The sequence below is a fragment of the Pelophylax lessonae genome, assembly GCF_965119305.1.
Source record: "Pelophylax lessonae genome assembly, chromosome: 5".
Taxonomy (NCBI): domain Eukaryota; kingdom Metazoa; phylum Chordata; class Amphibia; order Anura; family Ranidae; genus Pelophylax; species Pelophylax lessonae.
The window spans coordinates 411950783-411974547 of record NC_138772.1 but is presented as its reverse complement, the minus strand read 5'-3'; the positions used below and the strand labels follow the sequence as shown (position 1 = coordinate 411974547).

The 23765-nt window shown below is 40.9% G+C and overlaps 1 protein-coding gene across 1 annotated transcript in view; it reads right to left on the bottom strand.

The window, feature by feature from the left end:
• The window catches only part of LOC309556541 (uncharacterized protein), a gene marked incomplete at both ends in the record, with an annotated part of 150708 nt that overhangs the window by 4181 nt on the left and 122762 nt on the right, over positions 1–23765 (bottom strand). Inside the window, 7 exons of the mRNA XM_082258985.1 lie at positions 544–1090; positions 5372–5551; positions 7729–8184; positions 10719–10934; positions 13198–13350; positions 19527–19745; positions 22714–22892. Coding sequence (XP_082115111.1) covers positions 544–1090; positions 5372–5551; positions 7729–8184; positions 10719–10934; positions 13198–13350; positions 19527–19745; positions 22714–22892 — 1950 coding nt within the window. The remainder of the gene's footprint in view (positions 1–543; positions 1091–5371; positions 5552–7728; positions 8185–10718; positions 10935–13197; positions 13351–19526; positions 19746–22713; positions 22893–23765) is intronic.

The window sequence follows — 23765 nt, the reverse complement described above, 5'->3', positions numbered from 1 at the left end:
CTCCCAGTGGTGAACATTGATTAACATCATCCCAGTATGGGGACCTGTTCCTGGTAAGTGAATCTACAGACACCTGCTGGTTAAACAGGTATACAAGTCATGAGTACCTACATTTCAAACCATTGCTGTTCTGGCCTTAAATGGTCTGTCCACTACAAGTCAGACAGCAAATCAGACATTCAGCAAACATTCTCTGCAGGTGAATCTTCCTAGTCCATGTTTTAATGACAGTAATTGGTTTATATCCAGAGAATGTCTGATGAAAGTAGCCTTCACTGCTTTACTAATAGATTAAGCAGTGTTGATTCTATTTTTATAGGTTATGACAATCTAAGTTTTAGGGGCGTCAATGGCAAGATAACCCCAGCAGAATTCCCTCTTCATCCCAAATGCTATAGTCAATATTTCCATGATGTGTTCTTCAGTAGAAGAAAAAAAGGTGAAATCCAACTGTGAGATAATAATGTTAATGAGATCTTTTGTAAGTGTGTAGAGACTAAGGAATTGAATTGATATTCAGCCCATTTCTTATCTCAGTGTTACCTGCAGACTGGCTTATTATCCTCAGTGGTACAGACGCCATCATTGTGACAGATATAATTTGCGCAGGTAATATCTGGTTTTGGTGTTGTAATCGTTGTGATGCTTGTTCCTGTTCCAGGTGTTCTTGTTGTAGTGGTTGTTCCTGGTGCTCTTGTGGTGATGGTTGTTCCTGGTGCTCTTGTGGTGATGGTTGTTCCTCTTGTGGTGGTGGTAGTTCCTGTTCCTGGTGCTCTTGTGGTGGTGGTTGTTCCTGGTGCTCTTGTGGTGGTGGTGGTTGTTCCTGTTCCTGGTGCTCTTGTGGTGGTGGTTGTTCCTGGTGCTCTTGTGGTGGTGGTGGTTGTTCCTGTTCCTGGTGCTCTTGTGGTGGTGGTTGTTCCTGGTGCTCTTGTGGTGGTGGTGGTTGTTCCTGTTCCTGGTGCTCTTGTGGTGGTGGTTGTTCCTGTTCCTGGTGCTCTTGTGGTGGTGGTGGTTGTTCCCGTTCCTGTTGTGGTTGTCGGTCTAATAGTAGTAGGAGGGGTTGGCTGAGTTGTATTTAAATGAGTTACATCTGGAGAAAATAAAAATAAAAGGTAAGTAAACTCTAAAAATAAACTTCTCTTCTTTAACAGTTAAAAAAAAATACTTTTGATCCTGCCAGAAATCATGTAAACTGACAACGTCCTATGCTCTCTGCCTTTACTGACTGTTAGCAATTACATTGCTCTCAGTTATCTCTTAGTACCACAGAAACCCTCTCCCCTGAAAGAGTGTTATGATCCTAGAGCTGGAAGTGTGTTACTGGTAGAACCACAAACAACAACAATGGGATAAAAAGCGCTCCCCCAGACAAACAAAACTAGGCTGGTAAATTAGGGGTAAAATATCTCAGTTTAATAAGGACATCATGACAGGAAACTCCAGTAAATGGATGGGAAAACACTGGCCACCATTTTTTTTTTAATTTTTTCAATGTTCGTTATATGATTTACATGTTTTTGTATGTTTGTTGTGTTCTTACGGTCCTCGTGTTGCCATATTATTTTGTAATTACTGTTTATTTGTTGCCAGCAGTTTTTAGGTAGAGGGAGCCAATGCATTTGATGAGGTTTCTCCTCCCCTTCCTCCCTCTCCCTTCCCTACTTAAATCCACATGTCTAATGCCAATTTTAGACCTGAAGAAGGGGATCTCTCCAAAACATGTAATCTCCTTTTGGCGTTTTTCCTCCTATACACTTGGCCACTTTACCATTACTCCGGTACTGCAGAGTGTGGACACTGTTCTTCTCTTCATTGACTCCAGCTGTCTGGTGACGTCATCTCCCGGCTCGGCTGCGGACTCCCTGTGACGTCATCTCCCAGCACGGCTGCGGACCTACGAGTGCAGGAGACGCTGATGCGTTCTTAGGATGTGGCCGGCCACTCTATGCTAACAGCTGTGATTCCATCTTCTGGCGTGGGAAGATGCTGCAGGTTCTCCCCCTCTATGTTGCATCTCTCCGGTTGCATCTCTGTTCTTACCCGCTATCCTCACCAGGCTGAGCTCGATCTCATCCCCCATTGGGGGGACATCTCCTGCTCAGTACATTGTCTTCAACATTGGCTCCCACTCAAGGTACTGCCTAATCACTTATGCTATTTACATGGTGGCCAGTGTTTTTCCCATCCATTTACTGGAGTTTCCTGTCATGATGTCCTTAAAAAATTGAGAAATTTTACCCCTAATTTACCAGCCTAGTTTTCTTTGTCTGGGGGAGCGCTTTTCATCCCATTGTTGTTGTTTGTGTCACTTATCTCATGGGGACTGAGTATGGGGCAGCTGCACCCCTGACGAGACACATGGCCAACCTCATCATCAATATTTTTTACCAATTCTATTGTTTTTATTAATCAGCTTTTGGGGTCTCTAGACTTGTCATCTCTCAGCTCCAGGTTTTTTTGTGTGTTTTTACTAGTAGAACCACCATTTTAATTAAGGGAAGAAAAGCTTCAAAAAAGAAAACGAATGCAGCCTCCACATCTAAGGACTGGTAAACTTCCATTTCTGTTTTTTAATTTAGATTTGCTTATGTTAGTATTCGGACATTTCAAATGTTTAATGCTAAACTCCATCCAAGGTGAGCACACATATGACATGCATGTATGTGTACTGCTTTACCAGCAGAAATTCCCCATTTTGTTTGCCACTCTTGTGCGTTATAATATACTGTACAGTAACAGTGTATCTTAGCACATTGGCATTGCCTTGTCTGCAGAAGCCTTAGGATCAACTTATTATTACTATGTGTTTTCCTATAACTACCTGTTGGCTTGTGTCTATCCATGCTGCCATTGATGTCTATGGCTGTTCACATACTCATTGCAGTTTGCTTTCACTGTGTAAAACAGCTTTTGTGCTGTTTATCTGAGACTTTCAAAGTAATGATTTAATACATAGTGAGCAACAGTCATTGTTGACAGGATGCTTGTAAAGATAGATACAGCAATTTTGTGCACAACGTGGATACATTTGTGACCTGCAGTCTTGCAGGCTGCATGTGCACTTGCTTCAACCTTCAAGTAACATTGTATCTATGTGGCTTCTATGAGTTTGGTTTGCCTTTACAGTACAGACTTTTAGCTACTAGTTCTAGTCTCTGCTCATCCATACTTGCTTACATGGTTTATTTTTACTACATCTTTAAGGATGTTCCATGATGATATGCTTTGTTGATATACCATGAGAGACGAAGTTCAGGAAAGAATCTTTACTATGGTAGGCAATGAATGATTGGGCTATAATTACCAATGTGATCCGAGTATAAAGAGAGAAAGAGCTGTATTTTTCATAGGCTGAAAGCTCTGCTCCTGTGTACATATCAACCTGTCACAAGTCTGCGGCCATGTACTGAGGACCCGAGTTGCTCGAGGCAGATCTACAAGTGAGCTGACAGTTGAACAGTGAGACCCCTGTTGCCAAATCACTGGGGCTGCTGAGATGATACTGCTGCTATTAACCTGTTACTGCTTGCAAAACTAAGCATATAGGGACTGGCCATCTAACTATCAGCATTATTTATTTCATGCAGACGTTACTGGGACTGTGTTCATGTGCACCACAATAAAAACTGGGCCCCAACACTAGCCAGCTAAAGAACTAAAGCTAAAGAATGCTCAATTAGCTGCTTTACAAGAACTTTGCCTAATGTCCGGAGTTAGAGGTACCTCTTTAGAGAGTTTTAGATTTCATCACTACCATTCATAAAGAGTGCACTCTAAAGTGGGTATAGCATAATGTTTATAGAGGAGTTATCACAATTTTTGACTTTCCATGCGGTTACGGTTTTCTAATGCCATCATATATTACTGACTTTGTGAATTACCAGTGTCATGGAAGCCACCATGACTTGGGCTCCTGGAGGGGCCTGAGGGCCAGCCTCCTTCCCACCAACTATGGACCCAGGATCCAGGACTAAGGAACTTCTCCTGGAGTTACTAGGAACCTTTTCCCCGAGAGGGTTATATCACTTCCCTGGGTACCTGGCTGCCCATGAATTATACCAGCTATACTTTCCATGTAATGGGCTGAAGGGGCACACTGACAGTTTCCGACTCTCTGCTCACTAAAGACTGAGAACTGAATGATTAGCGGCCATGTGATCGCTCAGTTCTCAGGCTTAGAGCTGGCGGGGGACAGCTGCAGCATATATGTGGCTGACGTAATAAAGTATTATTAAACCTGGAATTAACAACTATATTTGTATTTGTTATCTTAAAGTGATTGTAGAGCCAGAAGGTTTTTTATCATAATGCATTCTTTGCATTAAGATAAAAAGCCTTCTGCGTGCAGCAGCCCCCCTCAGCCCCTCTAATACTTATCTGAGGGCCATCTAGATTCAGCAATGTTGCAGGAGTGTCATGGCTGCACAGGACTCCCCTCCTCATTGGCTGAGACAGCAGGGTGGTGCCATTGGCTTCCGCTGCTGTCAATCAAAGTCAGCCAGCAAGGAGAGAAAGGGGTGGGGCTGGGTCACAGCTCCGTGTCTGAATGGACACAGGGAGCTGTGGTTCGGCTCAAGTGCTGTGGGGGGGGGGGGGGGGCTGCTTCCTGTGGGGGCACTTAACGGGAGGGAGGGGCCTGGAGCACTGAAGAGGGACCCAAGAAGAGGAGGATCTGGGCTGCTCTGTGCAAAATCATACACAGAGCAGCTAAGTATAACATGTTTGTTATTTTTAACTAAAAAAAAAAAAAATGAGACTTTAGTATCACTTTAAGTAATGATATAGTTATTGCGGAGTCAGAAGGCCACTAGCTAAAATATAAAACTTGATCTGGTCCTTAATGGTTATATAGGTGCAGCAGCTAACATGGTTATATAGGCCTATTGGTCTCCCCACTTCCGGATTGGTTTTTACAATAGTTTTTTTTGCACACTGTGCAACAATAATTATTAAAAAAAAAATGCAGCATAAAGGGGCAAACGTTGGAAATTTGGCTTATTTTTGGGTGAGGCTTAAGGCACCAGATTTTTTGTGCCCATGGGATCTCGATTATGGCCCTTATTATATCTAAATAGATCTTGTCAAGGTGTCAAAAGTCAAGGTGGCTCTGTATTAGGTCAACGTGCGTAACATTTTGCTGTACATTGTGGATGGAGCCATCTATCATGTTGGATGTTGACCTTACAATTTGATAAAAGTCTCCTGTGCCCTCACTCCTGATACCAAGAAGACTTCAAATGAGCATGACAATCAGGTCATTTTGTTGTCGGAAGAGTAGAAAAAATACGAATGTGCTTATAAAAAATGCAGCATCATCTTTGATAATTTCAGTTTTTTTAATGCCCACTTAATGTCACATGATGTCACTTACCTTCTACTGTTATAAGAAGAAATGCATCACCCCCTTTTAGAAAATCTCTGCTATGTACCCTGTCATGCGTGATATATGCTGATGTTCCATATCCAGGTCCACGGAAAAACTGTGTTCCGTTAGAGAATGAAGCATTTGCTCCTACTTTCTCAGGTTTATCCCAAAATAAATTTCCACCATCTAAAAAAAAACAAAAAAAAAAACTATAACCTGTGTTCTGATTTCATTACAGCCAATATATCTTTATATTTAGTTGTCCAAAGCGGTGATTTTCAACCATTTTGTAGTCAAGGCACCCTTTAGAATTGTGCACAACCCTAGGGCACACTAGTTTGGGGGCTCGTTTACACAAAGAGGTGTGTCCAAGCCCAAGCGCATGATTTTAAATTGAGCCCCCCCCCCCCCCCAAAATACACGGTACTGCTAAACCATGCGTTTAAGTGGGAACAAACATGCAATTGGTGGATGTGTGTTAAGAAATAATGGCACCTGTGCGCAACTGCAAAAGGCAACACATTTTTGTGTGGTGTGGGGAAACGCACAATTTCACACATTTTATCGCACTGCACCTGGTGTGAAAAAGCCAAGTAAGGTGGTCAGTGGGTTGTTAATCCCCCCACCCCCCTGCTAGCACAAACCCCCCAAACCCCTCCCCCCCCTCCTAGCCGAAGTCCCCCTCCTGACAGAAACTCCCTCACCTAGCACAAATCCCCCCTGCTAGCCACAACCCCCTCTTTCTAAACCCTTCCTTCTAGAACAACCCTCCCCCATAATACCCCCTCTTTGCCCTTGCTACAACAAAATGACACAAAGCCCTGTACAGTCTGACCATGAAACGGTTACTGTGTTAAGTTCCATGTACAGAGAGAAGGGAAAGCACATCCCAATCCTCCTCCGGGCTCTCTTCCTCTCTATGCTGTTTTATGTATTTTGCCAACAAAAGTGAAAGCTGTGTATGCCACCCAACCTTCCCTTTGCAACTAATAACATCATCAGGTAGGGGGATGTGGGCAGGCAGGCGGCTTACACAGCTTTCACTTTTGCTGGCAAAATACAGATAACAGCATAGAAGGGGAGAGAGCTTTCAGGAGGAATGGGAGGTGCTCTTTCTCCTCTCTGTACATGGAACTTAACGGGTAACTCCAATTTCGTGGGGAAAAAAATAGCAAATAAAGAAAAAACAATATAGCGTATACAATTGCAACACAAATCACATTGTAATTGAATGTTATTAAAAATGACCTTTCCTTTTCAATCTGCAGCTGTTGTAATTTTCTGAAAATGCAATGCAATATGGCAACCTGGAGCTGTTATTTACACAGAATGTGTACTGACCACACCCCAGAAACATAATTTCCTGCTTGTGTGATTGGCTCACCAATTTTCCCAGAAGTCTGCACTAAGATGCAAGTCAGATTTCTGGCATCCCCTGCAACAAAAATGTCATTTTTGGTGAGATATTCCCAATAGGAACACGTCTAAAGGGATGCAGGCCCAGCAGCTTTCATCATAAGTGTCCTGCAGCTGCCACAGCTGATAGATACAGTAATTATGAAACTACTCCCATTATACCCACTCAGTACACAGAGGAACAAACAGGGATTTCTTAAGAATAACAAAAGGTAGGAATCTGCAACAAAGTTTGTTAAAATCCTTGTAATGTACAGAGATCACCCAGAGGGGAATGTTTTTTCTGAACAAAAGTGGAGTTACACTTTAACACAGTAACCATGGTCGGACAGTACAGAGCTTTGTGTAATATTTCCTCAGCACCCCAGGGTGCCACGGCACCTCAGTTTAAAAACCCTGGTCTAAAGCATAGTGGTTTTGGTATGTTTACAAACCCATCACAATAAATGCAGTTTCAATAATAAGGAAAACTATGAAGTAATAATAAAAGCATACATTGCAAACAAACGATTTGTAAACACAGACTTTTTTTTTAACTTAGTGCCGGGTCACACTTATGCGATGCGGGAAGGCTGCGAGTTCGCAGCCTGTTCCCGCATCGCAAACGCACCCTTGGCAGTTCACACTGCCATATGCGATATGCTGGGGGTGTCAATGAAATGTTAATGACACCCCCAGTTTGATCGCATATCGCAATGCGATCTTTACAGTTCGCACAGGATCGGATCGTACAAGTGTGAGCCACTGTGCGATCCGATCCTGATGCGGCTGAAAAAAAGGGTCATGTGCGACTTTTGTGTGGGTGCAGTGCGAATTTAGCCATACAAAGTGTATGGCTGAATTCGCACCGCACAGCCGATCACATGTAATGAAGGAGCAGTGCGCTCCGATATTACATGCGATCGCCGCAGCCGCAAGAATGTGAACCGGCACTTACTGTTACTTACCTGTTAGTTGGTAGGGATCTGTGGTAATGCTCCTTAGATTGTTCATACGCTTCCGAATATCTGGATTTTGATCCATCAGTGCCATGGATGCTTGTCTTAGGGAACATGGCCACTGCAATTTGTTGTCATTCTCTCCAGAAATAAGATGAAAATATATTCCCAGGTCATGGAACTTATCAGGAGAGGCAGTAGCTCTAAGCTGCACCTGGAAAGCATACCCCTCTTTGGAATAATAGGGAGGACTGTAAAGTCTAAGAGTTGCATTGTTGATCTGATCTTCAAAGTTTCGGATGTGCCAAATAAAATGTGGGCATTTAGCCTCGGATAAATTAATATCATCGATTGAAAAACCTCCATTGGAGTTTCCACTTCCCTTTACTCCTTCAAAAACGACACGGAACTTTATGCTTGTGTTTAGAGACACATGATAGAGCTGCCAGTAGTTTGCGGGCTGAGCTGGAAAAACAAATGAATAGAAAGGATTTCTATTTTATTATCTATGGTATGTTGTTTATAAAGCACAGAAAATAGAAATCCTAACTAAATGGTAGACATGGTTGAAGCGAAGTGAATTATTTTTACTTTTTGCTCCAAAGAAATAAGTAATATTTATTATAATATTTGAGGTCCAGGCTCAACTCTGTGTTCTTAGCATGTTAAATAAGGGGAACATATTTATAACTACCAATTCATTGGCTTAGAACAGGGATGTTCAACCCATGGCCTGCGATTAACGGGAGTGCATGGAGCTACATTGGTGTATTGGTTACAGTTTAGAGTTACTTTTCAGTGTGGAGCAAATGGATAACCTTGCTGCCCACACATTATTACAGGAGAGATTGTCCATTTTATTAAAAAGCATAGGATTTCCTCCTTCATTAATTGTAACACCAAGTATCTGGTATAAATGTAATTACCTGTATGCTGTCCTCTTTATAGTGTGTGGAACACACAACCCGCAGACCGAAGGACCGCCTGCGTGGTCATTTATATAACATGGAGAAAAATCATTCCACCAAGGTAACAAAGCATCTTAATGAATGTCATCCCAGTGATTCCTCGACACTGTGTGTGTACAGGGTGTGGAGAAAATTGTAGTCCCCAAAAGAGGAGGTGATAAATTTAGATTACTGTGTAAGAAAGAAGTATACTGGATTTTTAATATGAATACCAGGAAGCCAGCAGGCCTTAATTATGAATGGGATGTCTCATACTTTAAATGGTTTGTTATTTGACAAGGCTTCAGTAATCAGTGCCCCTGCTGTTTATTAGGTACTGACACCCAGATAAATGTTTTTCTATGTACATACGTGAATGGGTATATTTCTTTTATATATGTTTTTTTCACGTCGGTTTATTGTTTTTTTTTTATATTAAGATTGTGGCTTGTGAGACACAGCAGATTTAGTTGATCTCCGACAGCTTTGTCCCATTTGTTTTGCACAGGGTTTTGCAAGTAAGGGGTTGTTAGACATAGTTGTCTTTATATCATACCCATATATACCTGTGTGGAACAACTTTATTTTAGCTATGATTAGGCGCTATAGTTGGCGTGAAACATGTTAGTTGGTGTGCTATTTTCTCTCGAGTATTGTATTGCGGAGTGTCTATGTGGCTCTTAATATAATAAAGGTGATTTTAATGGATGTGTGGCCAACTGGACCCTTTTCCTTACATTATGATATCTGCAACGAATAGAGCAAGCACCTGCTAGTGTGCAGTGGAGGTGGGACAGGTGAAGACTAACTCTGAGGGGTGTTTATTTCTTCTTTGGTTAGGTACATATTTATAACTACCAATTAGTTGGCCTAGAACGGGGGTGCTCAACCCACATGTGGCCTGCAGAGCCTTATGATGTGGCCCGCAACCTCATGCTCTGGGATGCCCAGGGTTGTCAACCCACTATCCCAAAGTATCGGAGTGCTTGGAGTTGCTGTCAGCAGTGGAGGAAGCAAACAGCTGTGGAGAGAGCAGGAGCCGCATAAGCCGATGGTTCCTCTGTATCAATAGCTCCTTTCCCAGGCAGAGTGATACCAACTGCACTTCACCTGGGACCTTTCTAGCAACCTGGAGAGCGATGCCAGCAGAAGCTGGAAGAGGAAAAGTGTATTAAACATCACATACACTGCACATTTGAAATAGGCATATAGGCACTTTTATAAAAGGGTTATTAGTCTGCTTTCACTGATCTGCATATTCACCAAACCAATCGGTTTTCTATAAGATTGGACAACCTTTACTATGCCTATGGTCTTTCTACGAGGACTTCAAGTGTTTTTATTTGGGGGGGGGACTCAATCTACCGCATGGGGAAACCTGATATGATTGCTATAATCCCTAGGTCTGGTGCCATGGGTTATCTTTTTTTTATATAGCAAACCGTTTTATACTTACCTGCTCTGTGGAATAGAATTGCACAGAGTGGGCCCAAATCTCCTCCTCTTCTGTGAGTGCACCCTGGCAAGTCACTTCCTATGGGGGCACTCATGCAGACTTGCTACCGAGCCATGCTGCCTGCATCTACACACACACACAATGTGTATTGGCACTGCCCCCTGCTTCCTTTTCATTGGCTTTGATTGACAGCAGCAGGAGCCAGTGGCTCCTGCTGCCTCAGCAAAGCCTGTGAGGCCAGAAAGTGAAGGGAGAAAGCCTCTGCAGACGGGCACAGTGCTGGATTAAGTGAAGGCTCAGGTAAGTATAAGGGGGACAAGGGGGATACTACTACCTGAACATTTTTTCTCTTAATGAAAGGAATGGATTGAGGTAAAAATGTTTAGGTTTTATAACCACTTTGAATATTCTGTGTCTCTCCACTCTTGATAATCTGAGCCAATAAACTACCGCTGGGTGTTAATTTTAGAACATATATAATATTTCAAGCATGCAAGGATTAAAAACAGAATGTTTTAACATATTGTCACATTAGTACCCATTTATGCCCCCTTGACATAAAAAAAATGTGTTTTAGGTAAGAAGTAATGTCTCACCCTCGACTGTGGTGACAAATTTCAGTGTGCCGTTTGGAAAGGCATCCGTGTATTCTCTGATCCAGATGTTCAGGCGGTCACTTTCATGACCATTATGGAAGTAGAAGAATTCCAAGCACTGAAATCCTCTCTTTGGGTAAAAAAGTCGACTTTCCAGTAGTCCTGCATCTCCTGTATTTAGTGTCCTGGTGCTGAGGTGCATGAAATAACCACTGTCTGTTTGAGGAATCAAATAACATTTTTTTGTTAAACTTTATTATATCATTTTGGACAACCAGTAAAGTTTATTAAGGGTACAACATACATTTATAAGATGTAATTGGGTATGAGTCACGTGATACCTTTGCATAGACAAACTTTTTTTTTGGATAGGAAAGAGTTAGAACCCATGTGAAATGGTTATTGCTGCCTGAATTCCTGGTAGATAAAGTTTATTTGTCTTTATTTGCTTTAGTGACCAAGAAAGTGACCAAATCAAGAATTTGACAGCTGTCACAGGAAAGAAGAAATGAGGGTGAATCAACTAAGAGGAAAACCTGTTCTGATAACAATAGTTCTGCCCAGCAACACTAGGGTCGTTGGTTCGAACCTCAACCACAGCATAACCTGCATGGAGTTTGCATGTTCTCACTGTGCCTGGGTGGGTTTCTTCCAGGTACTCCGGTTTCCTCCCACACTTCAAAGACATTGTGGCAGGTTAATTGGCTCATGTCTATATTGGCCCTAGTATGTGTATGTATGTATGAATGTGAGTTAGGGACCTTAGATTGTAAGCTCCTTGAGGGCAGGGACTACTGTGCATGTATAATAAATAGTGCTGCTTAAAATTATGGAACTATATAAGTACCTGTAATAAATAATTAATAAAATAAAATTCTAAGAGGGACATACAGTAGATAGTAAACCGACAGGGGTTTAACCCCTCCCTACTGTATCTAAAGCTAAAGGAACATTTTGGCTAAATACTGTAATTTAAATGTCTTAGACTACTATTCTTGTTGATATGACTACTATCCAGTCAATGCACAATCTTCACTTTCTTATAAGCACTTGAAAGATCATCCTAAATGCTATATATATATATATAGCACACATGTATATACAGGTGCATCTCAAAAATTAGAATATCATCAAAAAGTTAATTTATTTCAGTAATTCAATACAAAAAGTGAAACTCATATATTTTTCATGGCTGCTTGATATATTTCAAGCATTTCCTCCTTTTAATTTTAATTTCCACAGTCATTGATAAATTGGGGAGCCAGGTCATCTGCTGGTGTTGGTCCACTGTGTTTTATCAAGTTCAAAATCAGCGCAGCCCTCTAGCAGGAAATTCTAGAGCACTTCATGGTTCCCTCTGCTGACCAGCTTTATGGAGATACTGATTTAATTTTCCAGCAGGACTTGGCACCTGCCCACACTGCCAAGTACCATTACCTGGTTTAATGATCATGGTATCACTGTGCTTGGTTGGCCAGCAAACTCACCTGACCTAAACCCCATAGAGAATCTGTGGTGTATTGTCAAGAGGAGGATGAAAGACACCAGACCCAACAATGCAGATGAGCTGAAGGCCGCTATCAAAGAAACCTGGGCTTCAATACCACCTCAGCATTGCCACAGGCTGATCGCCGCCACGCCACGCCACGCCACGCCGCATTGACGCAGTAATTCATGCAAAAGGAGCCCTGCCCAAGTTTTGAGTGCATACATTACTGTATAGACCAGTAATGGCTAACCCTGGCACCCCAGATGTTTTGGAATTACATTTCCCATGATTCTCTACTACACTGCAGAGTGCATGAGCATCATGGGAAATGTAGTTCCAAAACATCTGGGGTGCCAAGGTTCACCATCACTGGTATAGACATACTTTACTGCATGGACATACTTTTCAGTAAGCCAACATTTCTGTATTAAAAATCCTTTTTTATTGGTCTTATGTAATATTCTAATTTTCTTTTTCTCGAATTGTTTTTCACAAGCTGTAAGCCATAATCATCAAAATTAAAAGAAAGGAATGCTTGAAATATATCACTCTGTGTGTAAGGCATCTATATAAATTCATGAGTTTCACTTTTTGAATAGAAATACTGAAATAAATTAACCTTTTGATGATAGTCTAATTTTATGAGATGCACCTGTATATATACACACACGCACGCACGCACGCACGCACGCACGCACGCACGCACACACACACACACACACAATGAGCATTTTTGTCATGAACAAGTGTAACCATATCTACATAGTTGTCCTCTGAATTTACAGCATACCATTGTGGGTTAAGTCACACAGCATTTATGTGTAGTGTAGGACTTGCAAAAGTTACACTTTGGCCTTTTGGTATTTATTGTGTCATACAAGATTTCTTCAATTAGCATGTTATGCTTGACAGGAATTTTAGATGGATAATGTGTCAACCATAAAATGAAACACAGCAATAAATGAAGTTATCTGATAAGATGCTGCTTACCTTTGCAGTTCCCTAAGTTAGTGTGATCAGTACTGGGTCCAGTAGGGTTTTGAAGGACATGCTCCCAGTCAGCATTATCTCCTGTACCTTGTATCATTCCACATATGTTGTTGTACTCAAAATCACAAGTGTCCAGGAAAGTGAGAAAGTTAGCTAAAGAGTGAAAACACAGTTTTAGACAAAGATCAGGATACAGAGAGCTACAAAAAGCTTTCAGCAGTTACTCTGAGAGCCATGTGACTGGTTTATGTCATCGTATTCCTTACCTACCAAGATTTAATCACAATGTGTTGTATTGTAAAGATGAGTTAAATCTGAACCTTCAGGGTAAGGATGACCATACATTATAATATACTTTTGTACAATTTTCCTTTAGATTTCCAAAAACTATATAATATGAGGTCAAACCTAAACACTTTTAATTGGTATGCAATCAGGCAGGCTCTTGTACTGCATAATGGAAGGTAGATTTAAGGGAAACTGAACAAGATAATTGTATGATTTGTGGCCAGCTTAAGTACCCAAATGCATATCCTGTATTCTGGTTATTAGAGGATTAGCCCAAAAATGTTTCATGTGTTTTAGATAGAGATAACTTTTTATTAGGATATATTTATATTGTACTTTAATTCTGTATTATAACTGTAATCTGAACTTTCGTAGCGGCCCAGTGCCCACATATTAAAATGAAGTTGAATCCTCATGCATGTCTGGGTAAAACAAAATACTAAGTGCCAAGTTATTGCATCTTTAACTCCAGACAAACAACTAAATACACAATTAAAATGACATACATGGGGGAAGTTTATCTGCCAAATGATGTGTAATTCACTCTAGCCAGTGCTGTTATTCAAGCTCCTATGTCACAAAGCAAAGCCAGGTCCTCCAATCACTGTGTCCTCTGAACCCTGCACTGCAAGTTGTGCAATACAGTCTTGTCAAGGACCTACTCGAGCCTATGATTGGACAAAAAAGTAGCAGGAACTTATGGCACTTTTCCACTGCGAGTACCAGCTCGGCTCCACTTGGCCCTGCTTGGCCCGGTTTGGTTTTCCACTGCATGGTACCGCATGGTACGGTGTTGGAACAGTTCGGTACAGTTTGGTATGGTTTTCTTTTCCACTAAAGTAGTACTAAAGTAAGTGGGTGGGATAACAACGATTCTCTGACCAATCAGTGGCTAGTAGTGACAAACAGTCAAGGCTGCATGCAAAGGATTGTGGCATATGGTACCGGTATGGTCCTCTTGGAACCACAACTGAGGTGGTACTGTTTATGGTACTGTTTAGAGAGCCGCACCGTTCGTACCGTACCGAACCGTTCCTACACCGTACCATGCGGTACCATGCAGTGGAAAAGCACAAAAGCGAGCCGAACCGTTCGGTTCCATGCAGTGGAAAAGCACCAATACTGAGGAGATCATCACTCTGCTCCTTCCACATTCTGGTTTTAGATAGATAGTACTGTACAAAGGAGTAGAGTCTGATTAGCAAATAGAATTGGCCTTCCCTGTGCACTAGTATTGGCAAGAGATTACTATCAAAGGTACTTTTGACAGCTGTTTGTAAAAATAAATGTATTATTGAAATGAATCCATAAATAATCTTTTTTTTATCATAATAATTTTTATAATTTTTTATCATATATTTTAACATAATTGTTTTATTAGTTCCACTTTAACTTTGCTACTATTGAAAAAAGTAGCATTTAATCACTTCTGGACCAGATGGTTTTACCCCCTTAATGACCAGGCCATTTTTTGCGATACAGCACTGCATTATTTGACTGGTAATTACGCGGTCGTGCAACGCAGTACCCAAATAAAACTGATGTCCTTTTTTTTTCCCACAAATAGAGCTTTCTTTTGGTGGTATTTGATCACCTCTGTGTTATTTATTTTTTGCGCTATAAACAAAAAAACGGGGACATTTATGAAAAAAAAAAAAAAAAAAAACAATGTTTTTACTTTCTGCTATAAATCTCAGCCAAAAAAAAAAAAATAAAAAAAAAAATTTTTTTTCATCATTTTAGGTCAATATGTATTATGCTACATATTTTTGGTAAATGGTAAAAAAAAAAAATACCAATAAGCGTATATTAATTGGTGTGCGCAAAATTGTTTGTGTCTACAAACTAGGGGATAGATTTATGGCATTTTTTTTTTTTTTTTACTAATAATGGCGGCGATCAGTGATTTTTAGCGGGACTGCGACATTGCGGCGGACAGATCAGACACCTAACTGACATTTTTGACCCTTTTGGGGGAACCAGTGACATTACTACAGTAATCATTGCTAAAAGTATGCACTGTTACTGTAATAATGACACTGGCAGAGAAGGGGTTAACCCAGGGGTGACCAAAGGGTTAAATGTGAGCCTAGGGGGTGCTTTTTTACTTGTGTGGGGGCTGGGCTCACTGGATGAACATAGAGATCTGTGTTCCTAAATAGCAGGAACATAAGATCCCTGTGTTCATCTGTGACAGAGCAGCTGTCTGCCTTGTTTACATAGGCAGACCGCCGTTCTGTTTCTATGGGGAGCGATCGCAGGTGGCCAGCGGACAACTGATTGGCTCCCCCTCTGGCCCCACTGGCTATTGCACGAAACGACGTACAGGTACGTTGTTTCACACAATAGAGCTGACCTGCCGCAGTATATGTATTGCTGGAGGTCGGCAAGTGGTTAAATGATCCTTCTTAAGCCAATCATAGATGGTTCGACTCTCAGTCAGTTCACCAGCCGAGATTCTAACCATCTATAAGCAGGCTGATTGTACCCATGTCAATTTATCAACTGACTTGGTTACAACCAGCATGTAGTTTTGTTACAGCGGCAGTGATGGCTCAGCCAACGGGAGAACCAATAGCTCTGTGGGAGGAATTCCCATATCCACACTGGCTGTGTTTATGGCAGGAATCAAGTGATTTTCTTTCCTGCAACCCATGTTTTCAGAAAAGAAATTTGCATCATCTATGACCTGCCTATGTCTAACATGAAATAGAATTTATGGTACAGTTTCTCAATACGAAAACAAGGAGATTTCCAGGTACAAATTTCCAATAACTGAAGTAGTCAGCTACAGATAAGATACAACTTAAGAGAACTGTACAATGTGTGCTAATCATTTCTAGTTATTGGTCAGTAGCAGGAAGCAGGAGTATGTAATAGTGATAAAGTGTAAAGAATGTGTTCATATTAAACTAAAGTAAGCTGAAACATGGTTGGTTGCTATATGTTACTGATATTACCGCCCACTGTACTTTGCACTCAGGTGTACTACATTGTTAGAGAGGAACTTCCTGCAAACCTTTAATTAGCACATAGGTTTATTGATTTGTAACTTTTTTCCAGCCAGTTGTGTACATTATATACCTCTGCTACACAGCACAGCCAGATAAATGACAAGCCTATTTCCTGGTACAGTATTTCAACTTCCTGTGTTACCTCCCTGCCTCTAACTCCTCCCTGCCAAAGAAGCCATACAATCTTACTGATGTATCCCAACATAAAACAGTAAGCTCATTCTTTTTCTAAGCCTTAAAGTGATTGTAAAAGATTACCTTGTAAAACAACCTATTCCGTTTAAAATAGAAATGAAGACAAAGCATTTTTGTATAGATATAAAAATACATTATAATTACCTTTTTTTCCCTTTTTTATAAATGGTCACATTCTCTCTGTTCTCAGCTGCATAAGAGCTGGGGGAGGTGAAGCAGCAGCACACTGAGCTTGCCAGTGAATGGCTGTGCAGGGGGGGGCGTGTCAGGACAAGCCTTATACATTGGAGGAGAGTACACTGAGTTCCCAGCACAGCTAGAAACTTGACCACGATGTGCTCTCCTGCTTAGTGTGGTCAGTTTTTAACTACTTGGTGCCCATGCTATAGCCGAAAGACAGCTACAGTGCAGGCTTAAAATGCCAGGAGGGCATGCATGGACGTCCTCCCATTCTCGCGATGCCCTTGGGACTCGGCTGATCACAGATCAGGGTAAAGGGCCAATCACAACGAGCCCTTTACCACGTGATTAGCTGTTAGCTAATGACAGCTGATCACGGAAGTAAACAAAAGCCAGTTATCGGCTTTTTTTCCTTCACGCTGACAGTATGAGGTAAAAAGAAGAAAGCTGTTAACCGGCTTCTGTTACAGGAACATCGGTCCCCTCATTGTCCATCAGTGCTGCTAATCAGTACCCACCAGTGCTTTTAATCAGTGACCACTAGTGCCATATATCAGTGCCCATCAGTACTGCTAATGAGTGCCCACCATTGCCACCTATCATTGCCCATCAGTGCTGCCAATCAGTGCCCATCAGTGCCTCATCGTCAGTGTCACTTATCAGTGCTGTGTATCAGTGTCGCCTACCAGTGCCCATCAGTGCCACCTCTCAGTTCCCATCAGTGCAGCCTCATCAGTGCCTCCTGATCAGTGTCCGCCAGTGCCGCCTCATCAGTGCCTATCAGTGCCACCTTACAGTGCCTATCAGTGCCACCTCATTAGTGCCCATCAGTGCCACCTATTAGTGCCACCTCTCAGTGCTCATCAGTGCCACCTATCCATGCAGCCTCATCAGTGCCTCCTGATCAGTGTCCACAAGTGCCGTCCCATCAGTGCCACCATACAATGCCTATTAGTGCAGCCTATCGGTGCCCATCAGTGCAGCATCATCAGCGCACAACAGTGAAGGAGAAAAATTACCTGTTTACAAAATTTTTAAAGCAAACTATAAAAACGTATTTTTTTTCTTTTTTTTTTTAATTAAACTTTTTTTTTTTAGCAAAAAATAAAAACCACAGTGGTGATAAATGATAATGGTAATAAATGGTGATAAATACCACCAAAAGAAAGCTCTTTTTGTGTGAAAAAAATGATAAAAATGTCATATGGGTACAGTGTTGCATGACTGCGCAATTGTCATTCAAGGTGTGACAGCGTTGATAGGCCAGGAAGGGGGTAGAAGTGCTCAGTAAGCAAGTGGTTAATAGGAAAGCAGAGGGACTGGCAGGAACACAAAGGAAGTGATACAAGGAGAACAGGATATGTTCTCATGCAAGTACATGGTACAGCAGCCAAATATCAGGAATATGAAATATTGGGGTAACAGACGCTTTAATGACTGATTACATACGTAGCAGTCACTGGTACAGGGTAGGGAGGGGACCTGAAAGCAAAAGTAAAACTGCAAAAGAAAACAATCAGGTCCCTTCCCCCAAAACTGTGCTGTGTGACAAAGTTGGGTAAATCTCAGGACTGGCTAGACAGAAGTACAAATCTTTTGAAGGTAAAAAAAAAAAAAACTGTACATATTTAACCGCTTGAGTGCCAGCTGCCATCTTAAAACAGTGCTGGCATAATGGCTCTTCATGCCCCCTGCTGGCACTTGCAGTAGAACCACCAGCTATCAGTGACAGCCAGTGCCTGTTACTAAGCCCAGTAGCTGAAACGATTAGCTCCTGGGCTTTCAAATCTTCTACAGACTGCTTCATAGGATTTACTGTAAAAGTGAAAGCGCTGTGTTGTGTTTACATCAGTAGTGTAGTGAAATCATGGTACGTCCCCTGCGTACAGAGGACAGAATAGAGATGTTACAGCTCTTTCCAGCACCATTTGTGCCACAGTAGACCACTGCACTGGTGATCTATTGCTGACTTTGTGCACCCAACAGTACTATTAGAGGCGGCCTGCTGCTGAACGGCTGCATAAGGGTCTGGATCTGGACTTCACTGACCAGATCCAGCCCCCCCATGAAGAAAAAAAAAGTATAAAAAAAAATGTACGAAAATGGAAAAATATAAAAATAAATAGAAAAAAACAAAAAAAAAAAAAAAAAAAATATATATATATATATATATATATATATCAAATGCCTTAAATTGAATGCAATGTGATTACATTTTTTTACTTATTTTACTCATTTCTTGTCCTCATCAACCCAACTATTTACACAAATATTTTCTTTTTCCCACTATGTGCATTGCAGCATCAAATGGTGAATTAAAGCTCTCCTACAGTAAAACATACATTAGCTTTGAGCTTCCCCACTCTGCTACATTACATAAATGTCACTCTTACATTGGGATAGGCTACAAACATACAGTATTATGTCATTACTGAAATGAAAAAAAAAAAAAAAAAAACACTCTGGGAGTCAAAGGGGTGCAGGGAAATAAAGGCCCAGGAACTCTAGGGGTAAATCAATGCCATTTTTTTACCAAATTTTTTTATCAGGTCGGGTAAACACAAGTATCCTACTTAATCTCCAATGAGGTCATTTATTGCAGTTCTGCAGGATCTGAAAATGATAAAATATAAATATAGTTAAGATACTTACTGCAGTTATACAAACGATTAAGCTTTTCAAGATCGTAGTCACTGAAATCCATTCTTTGTCCAATGACATCACTGAAGGCGGCTATCCGAGTTACAATGGTGGGGTCACTGCCAATTTGGAAGGCTGTCTTACTGTAGTGCATAACCGATGTGTAGTCATATGGAACATTTAGAGAGCTGGACCGGGTGTCATTATATTTATTGAAATTGCCTTCTCGTCCTGTGAAAGGAAGGACAATGTAATGTCAAAAATCAGCTTATAATTCTCTTTCACTGAAGGATTTTACAAGCCATTAAATAGAAAAAAAAAACAAATTGTATGTAAAGTTTCTTTTTTTCTTTAGTTTTGTATAAAATGGGGAGAGATTTTCTTTGACTTCTTATCCCAGAGACAGAGAATTCCCATCTTAGGCTGGCCATACAATATAACATTTTCTTGTTCAACTTTCCTTTAGATTTACCAAAACCGTATAATATGAGGTCAAACCTAAACACTTTCAATTTGTATGCAATCAGACAATCTCTTGCATTACATAGTTGAAGGTAAAGCTAAAGGAAATTAAATAAGACAATTGTATTATGTATGGCCAGCTTTAGACATTTGTCATCAGAAAAATTGTCCTTGTCTCCTGCTCCTCAGATAATTAAAACATTTTGGATTTCATGTCACTGTCTGTGGCAAAGACAATGGTCACCGGACAGACAATGAGAATCTCCACAGTGGGGACAAAGACAGCAATAAAAACAGCAGCTCTATCCAAACCACTAAAAAGTTTTGAATTTACATGCACTTTTAGGCTCCATGCACACTAGCATTTTTCTTAAGCTAAAAAAAAACGCTGGAAAAATGCTGGATAAAAATTGCTGGTAATAGCTTTTTGTAGTAGCGTTTTAGTAGCATCTTAGAAGCGTTAAAGAGCATTTTGGAATGTTAGCATTTTATTAGCATTTTTGTAGTTCCTTTAAAAATAAAAGGGAAAAAAACGCTATTAGTAGCATTTAGGAGCGTTTCGGAGTGCTTCTGCTGGAAAACGCTCCAGGAAATTCTTCAAAAACATTTTTTTTTCTGCTCCTAGATGCTGGAAGCTCAAAAAATGCTAATAGCCTAAAGTAGTGTGCATGGCCACATAGGATAACACTATTTAGCTTCTAGGAGCAGAAAAAATGCTAATAGCTTCTAGGAGCTTAAAAAAAGTGTGCATGGAGCCTGGAATTTGATTTTGGCATGGCTAGTTCAAGGGTACATGCATGTAATTCGTTTGGCAACAGATGTATTAGTTAAGTAACTGTCTGGGCACCTGGTGATTACCTATATATATATATATTAAAGAGTAACTCCACTTTTGTTGTGAAAAAAATATTCCCTTCTGGGTGATCTATGTATATTATAAGGATTTTAACACACTTTGTTACAAATTCCTATCTTTTAGTATTCTGAAGAAATCACTGTTAGTCGGTGTCCATTTGAGAAATGTTTCTAATGGGAGTGGTTTCATAATTATCAATCAGCTGCTGCACCTGCAGGGCTCTAAAGGACAATTGCAGGGTCTGGATCCCTTTAGGCATGATTTTCTATTGGGAGTACTTCACTAAAAATTGCATTTTTGCTGCAGGGGATGACTGAATTCTGACTTGTATCTTAGTGCAGACTTCTGGGAAAATCAGTAAGCCAATCATGCAAGCAGGAAATGATGTTTCTGGGGGGAATTCTGTGTACAGAGCACTTCCAGGTAGCCAAATTGCATTGCATTTTATAGAAAATGTTGTAGCTGCAGATTGAAAAGGAAAGGTCCTTTTTAATAACATTCAATTACAATATTACTTGTGTTGCAATTGTATACACTATATTATTTTTTTTTATTTGCTGTTTTTTTTCCCACAAAAGTGGAGTTACCCTTTAAAGTTCAGGTGCAGAGGCACAGGGAAAGTTCAGGAATCTTTAACCTCAAGTCTCCTGATCAGTTCTAGTAAAGCAAAGACAGACAACTTTTTGTAGGGACCTCTGGTCTAAACAGGAAGCACTGAGCAACCACAAGTTGGGCATCAGGGATGTATTGCCTTTAGTAAAAAAAATAGTTTCCTTTAACCACTTGCCGACTGGCAGCATTACATATACTGCGGAAGCACCTGTACAGTGTTTAATGCAATAGCCAGCGGGGCGCGTGCTGATTGGCCAGAGGGGGAGCCAATCAATGGATCCGGTGGACGCGATGTCCGCCGGCCACCCGCAATCGCTCCCCAGAGAAACAGAATGGCGGTCTGCTGATGTAAACAAGGCAGACCGCCATTCTGTCAGAGATGAACACACTTGTGTTCCTGCTATATAGGAACACGGATCTCTGTGCTCATCCAGTGAGTCCATCCCCCACACAGTTAGAAAGCACCCCCTATGGACACACTTAACCCTTTGATCACTCCTGGTGTTAAACACTTCCCTGCCAGTGTCATTAGTACATAGTAATATTTTTAGTAGTAGTGTTGCTGGTTCCCTCAAAAGTGTCAGTTAGGTGTCCGATCCGTCCGCCGCAATGTCATAGTCCCACCAAAAATCACTGATCGCCGCCATTACCAGTAAAAAAAAAAAAAACAAATGACATAATGCCATAAATCTATCCTCTAGTTGTAGACACGATAACATTTGCGCAAACCAATCAATATACACTTATTGGGATTTTTTATTTACCAAAAATATGTAGCAGAATACTAATTGGCTTAAAATAATGAAACTAATTTGATTTTTTAAATTTTTTATTGGCTGTGTTTTATAGCAGGAAGTAAAAAATATGTATTTTTCAAAACGGTCGCTATTTTTTTGTTTATAGCGCAAAAAAATAAAACTCTAGAGGTGATCAAATACCACCAAAAGAAAGCTATATTTGTGGCCAAAAAAGGACATCAATTTTATTTGGGAACAGTGTCGCACGACAGCGCAGTTGTCAGTTAAAGTAACGCAGTGCCTTGTCACGAAAAATGGCCTGGGCATTAAAGGGATAAATCCTTCCGGTCCAGAAGTGGTTAAACCTCAAGTCCAGTATCTTCTTTTTCACTGGCTAATCAGAAATAACATACTGTTGAATTCCTGCAAAACTTACAGTGAGGTGCTACAACCAGTCTTTAGACAAAGACAAGAGCAGGGTGCAGGGAACAGTTCTTCGCCTTGTCTTAGAGATGTAAATAAGAGCTCTTACCACTCAGGATTCTGTCCCACTCAATTATAACGTAGTCATCTCGGTCAGACCGTGATTGTTCATGCCAAAACCCCAGAGAATGGAGAAACTCATGCTGAATTGTAGCTATTCTGTCACAGTTGGCACCAAGTGAAAGTTGCTGCTTTCCCCTACGTAAATTCCCAATATAGGACCAACATCTATATGACAAGAAAAAGAATGGTTATGTTTTTTACTCAAAGCTGTGGTGATACATTCTGAAAAAATACAAAGTTCTGAATATTACTGTATATATATATAAACATTGTCCCTATCTTGTGTCTTGTGCTGACCCCTTAGTCTTTAGTATACTGACTAGCCTCAGTATGGCCCTAAAGAGTAAACTAACACGGGAAGCTGTGCCCCCAAAGAAAAGACATACAGGGGATCAGAACTCCAAATCAGGGATCCTCAAACTACGGCCCTCCAGCTGTTGCGGAACTACACATCCCATGAGGCATTGTAAAACTCTGACATTCACAGACATGACTAGGCATGATGGGAATTGTAGTTCCTGAACAACTGGAGGGCCATAGTTGGAAGACCCCTGCTCCAAATCTTCTGAGACTGGCATTCTGAGGCACAGTGGCGTAAGCCCCGTACACACGATCAGATTATCGAACGATCTGTCGTCCGTTTTTTGTGGCATGCTAGTCTGATGTGGAAAGTGGAAGAGGTTATTTTCATACGAATTTTCCCGTACGACAGAATTCTACTTCAGAAGTGATGTCATGTGTTGGATTGCTTTGTATGTGTTCTTTCGTCTCTGAGCATGCCTAGTCTTGCTCTTAAGATTTTTTCTGTCAAAATCTGTACTAATGAGACGAAAATCGGACGTTGTATTACGGACAACAAACATTTTATAGCCTGCACATCAGGATTTTGTCAGCAGAAAAGTCAGAGTTGGCTGTCGAAAGCACCATACTAACAATCCGAAAATCGGCAGATCGGTCGTCGGACAAATTTTCCCTACAGATTTTCTTATCGTGTGTACGGGCTTTTAGATTTCATATGGCAGATATAAGGCTAGGAAC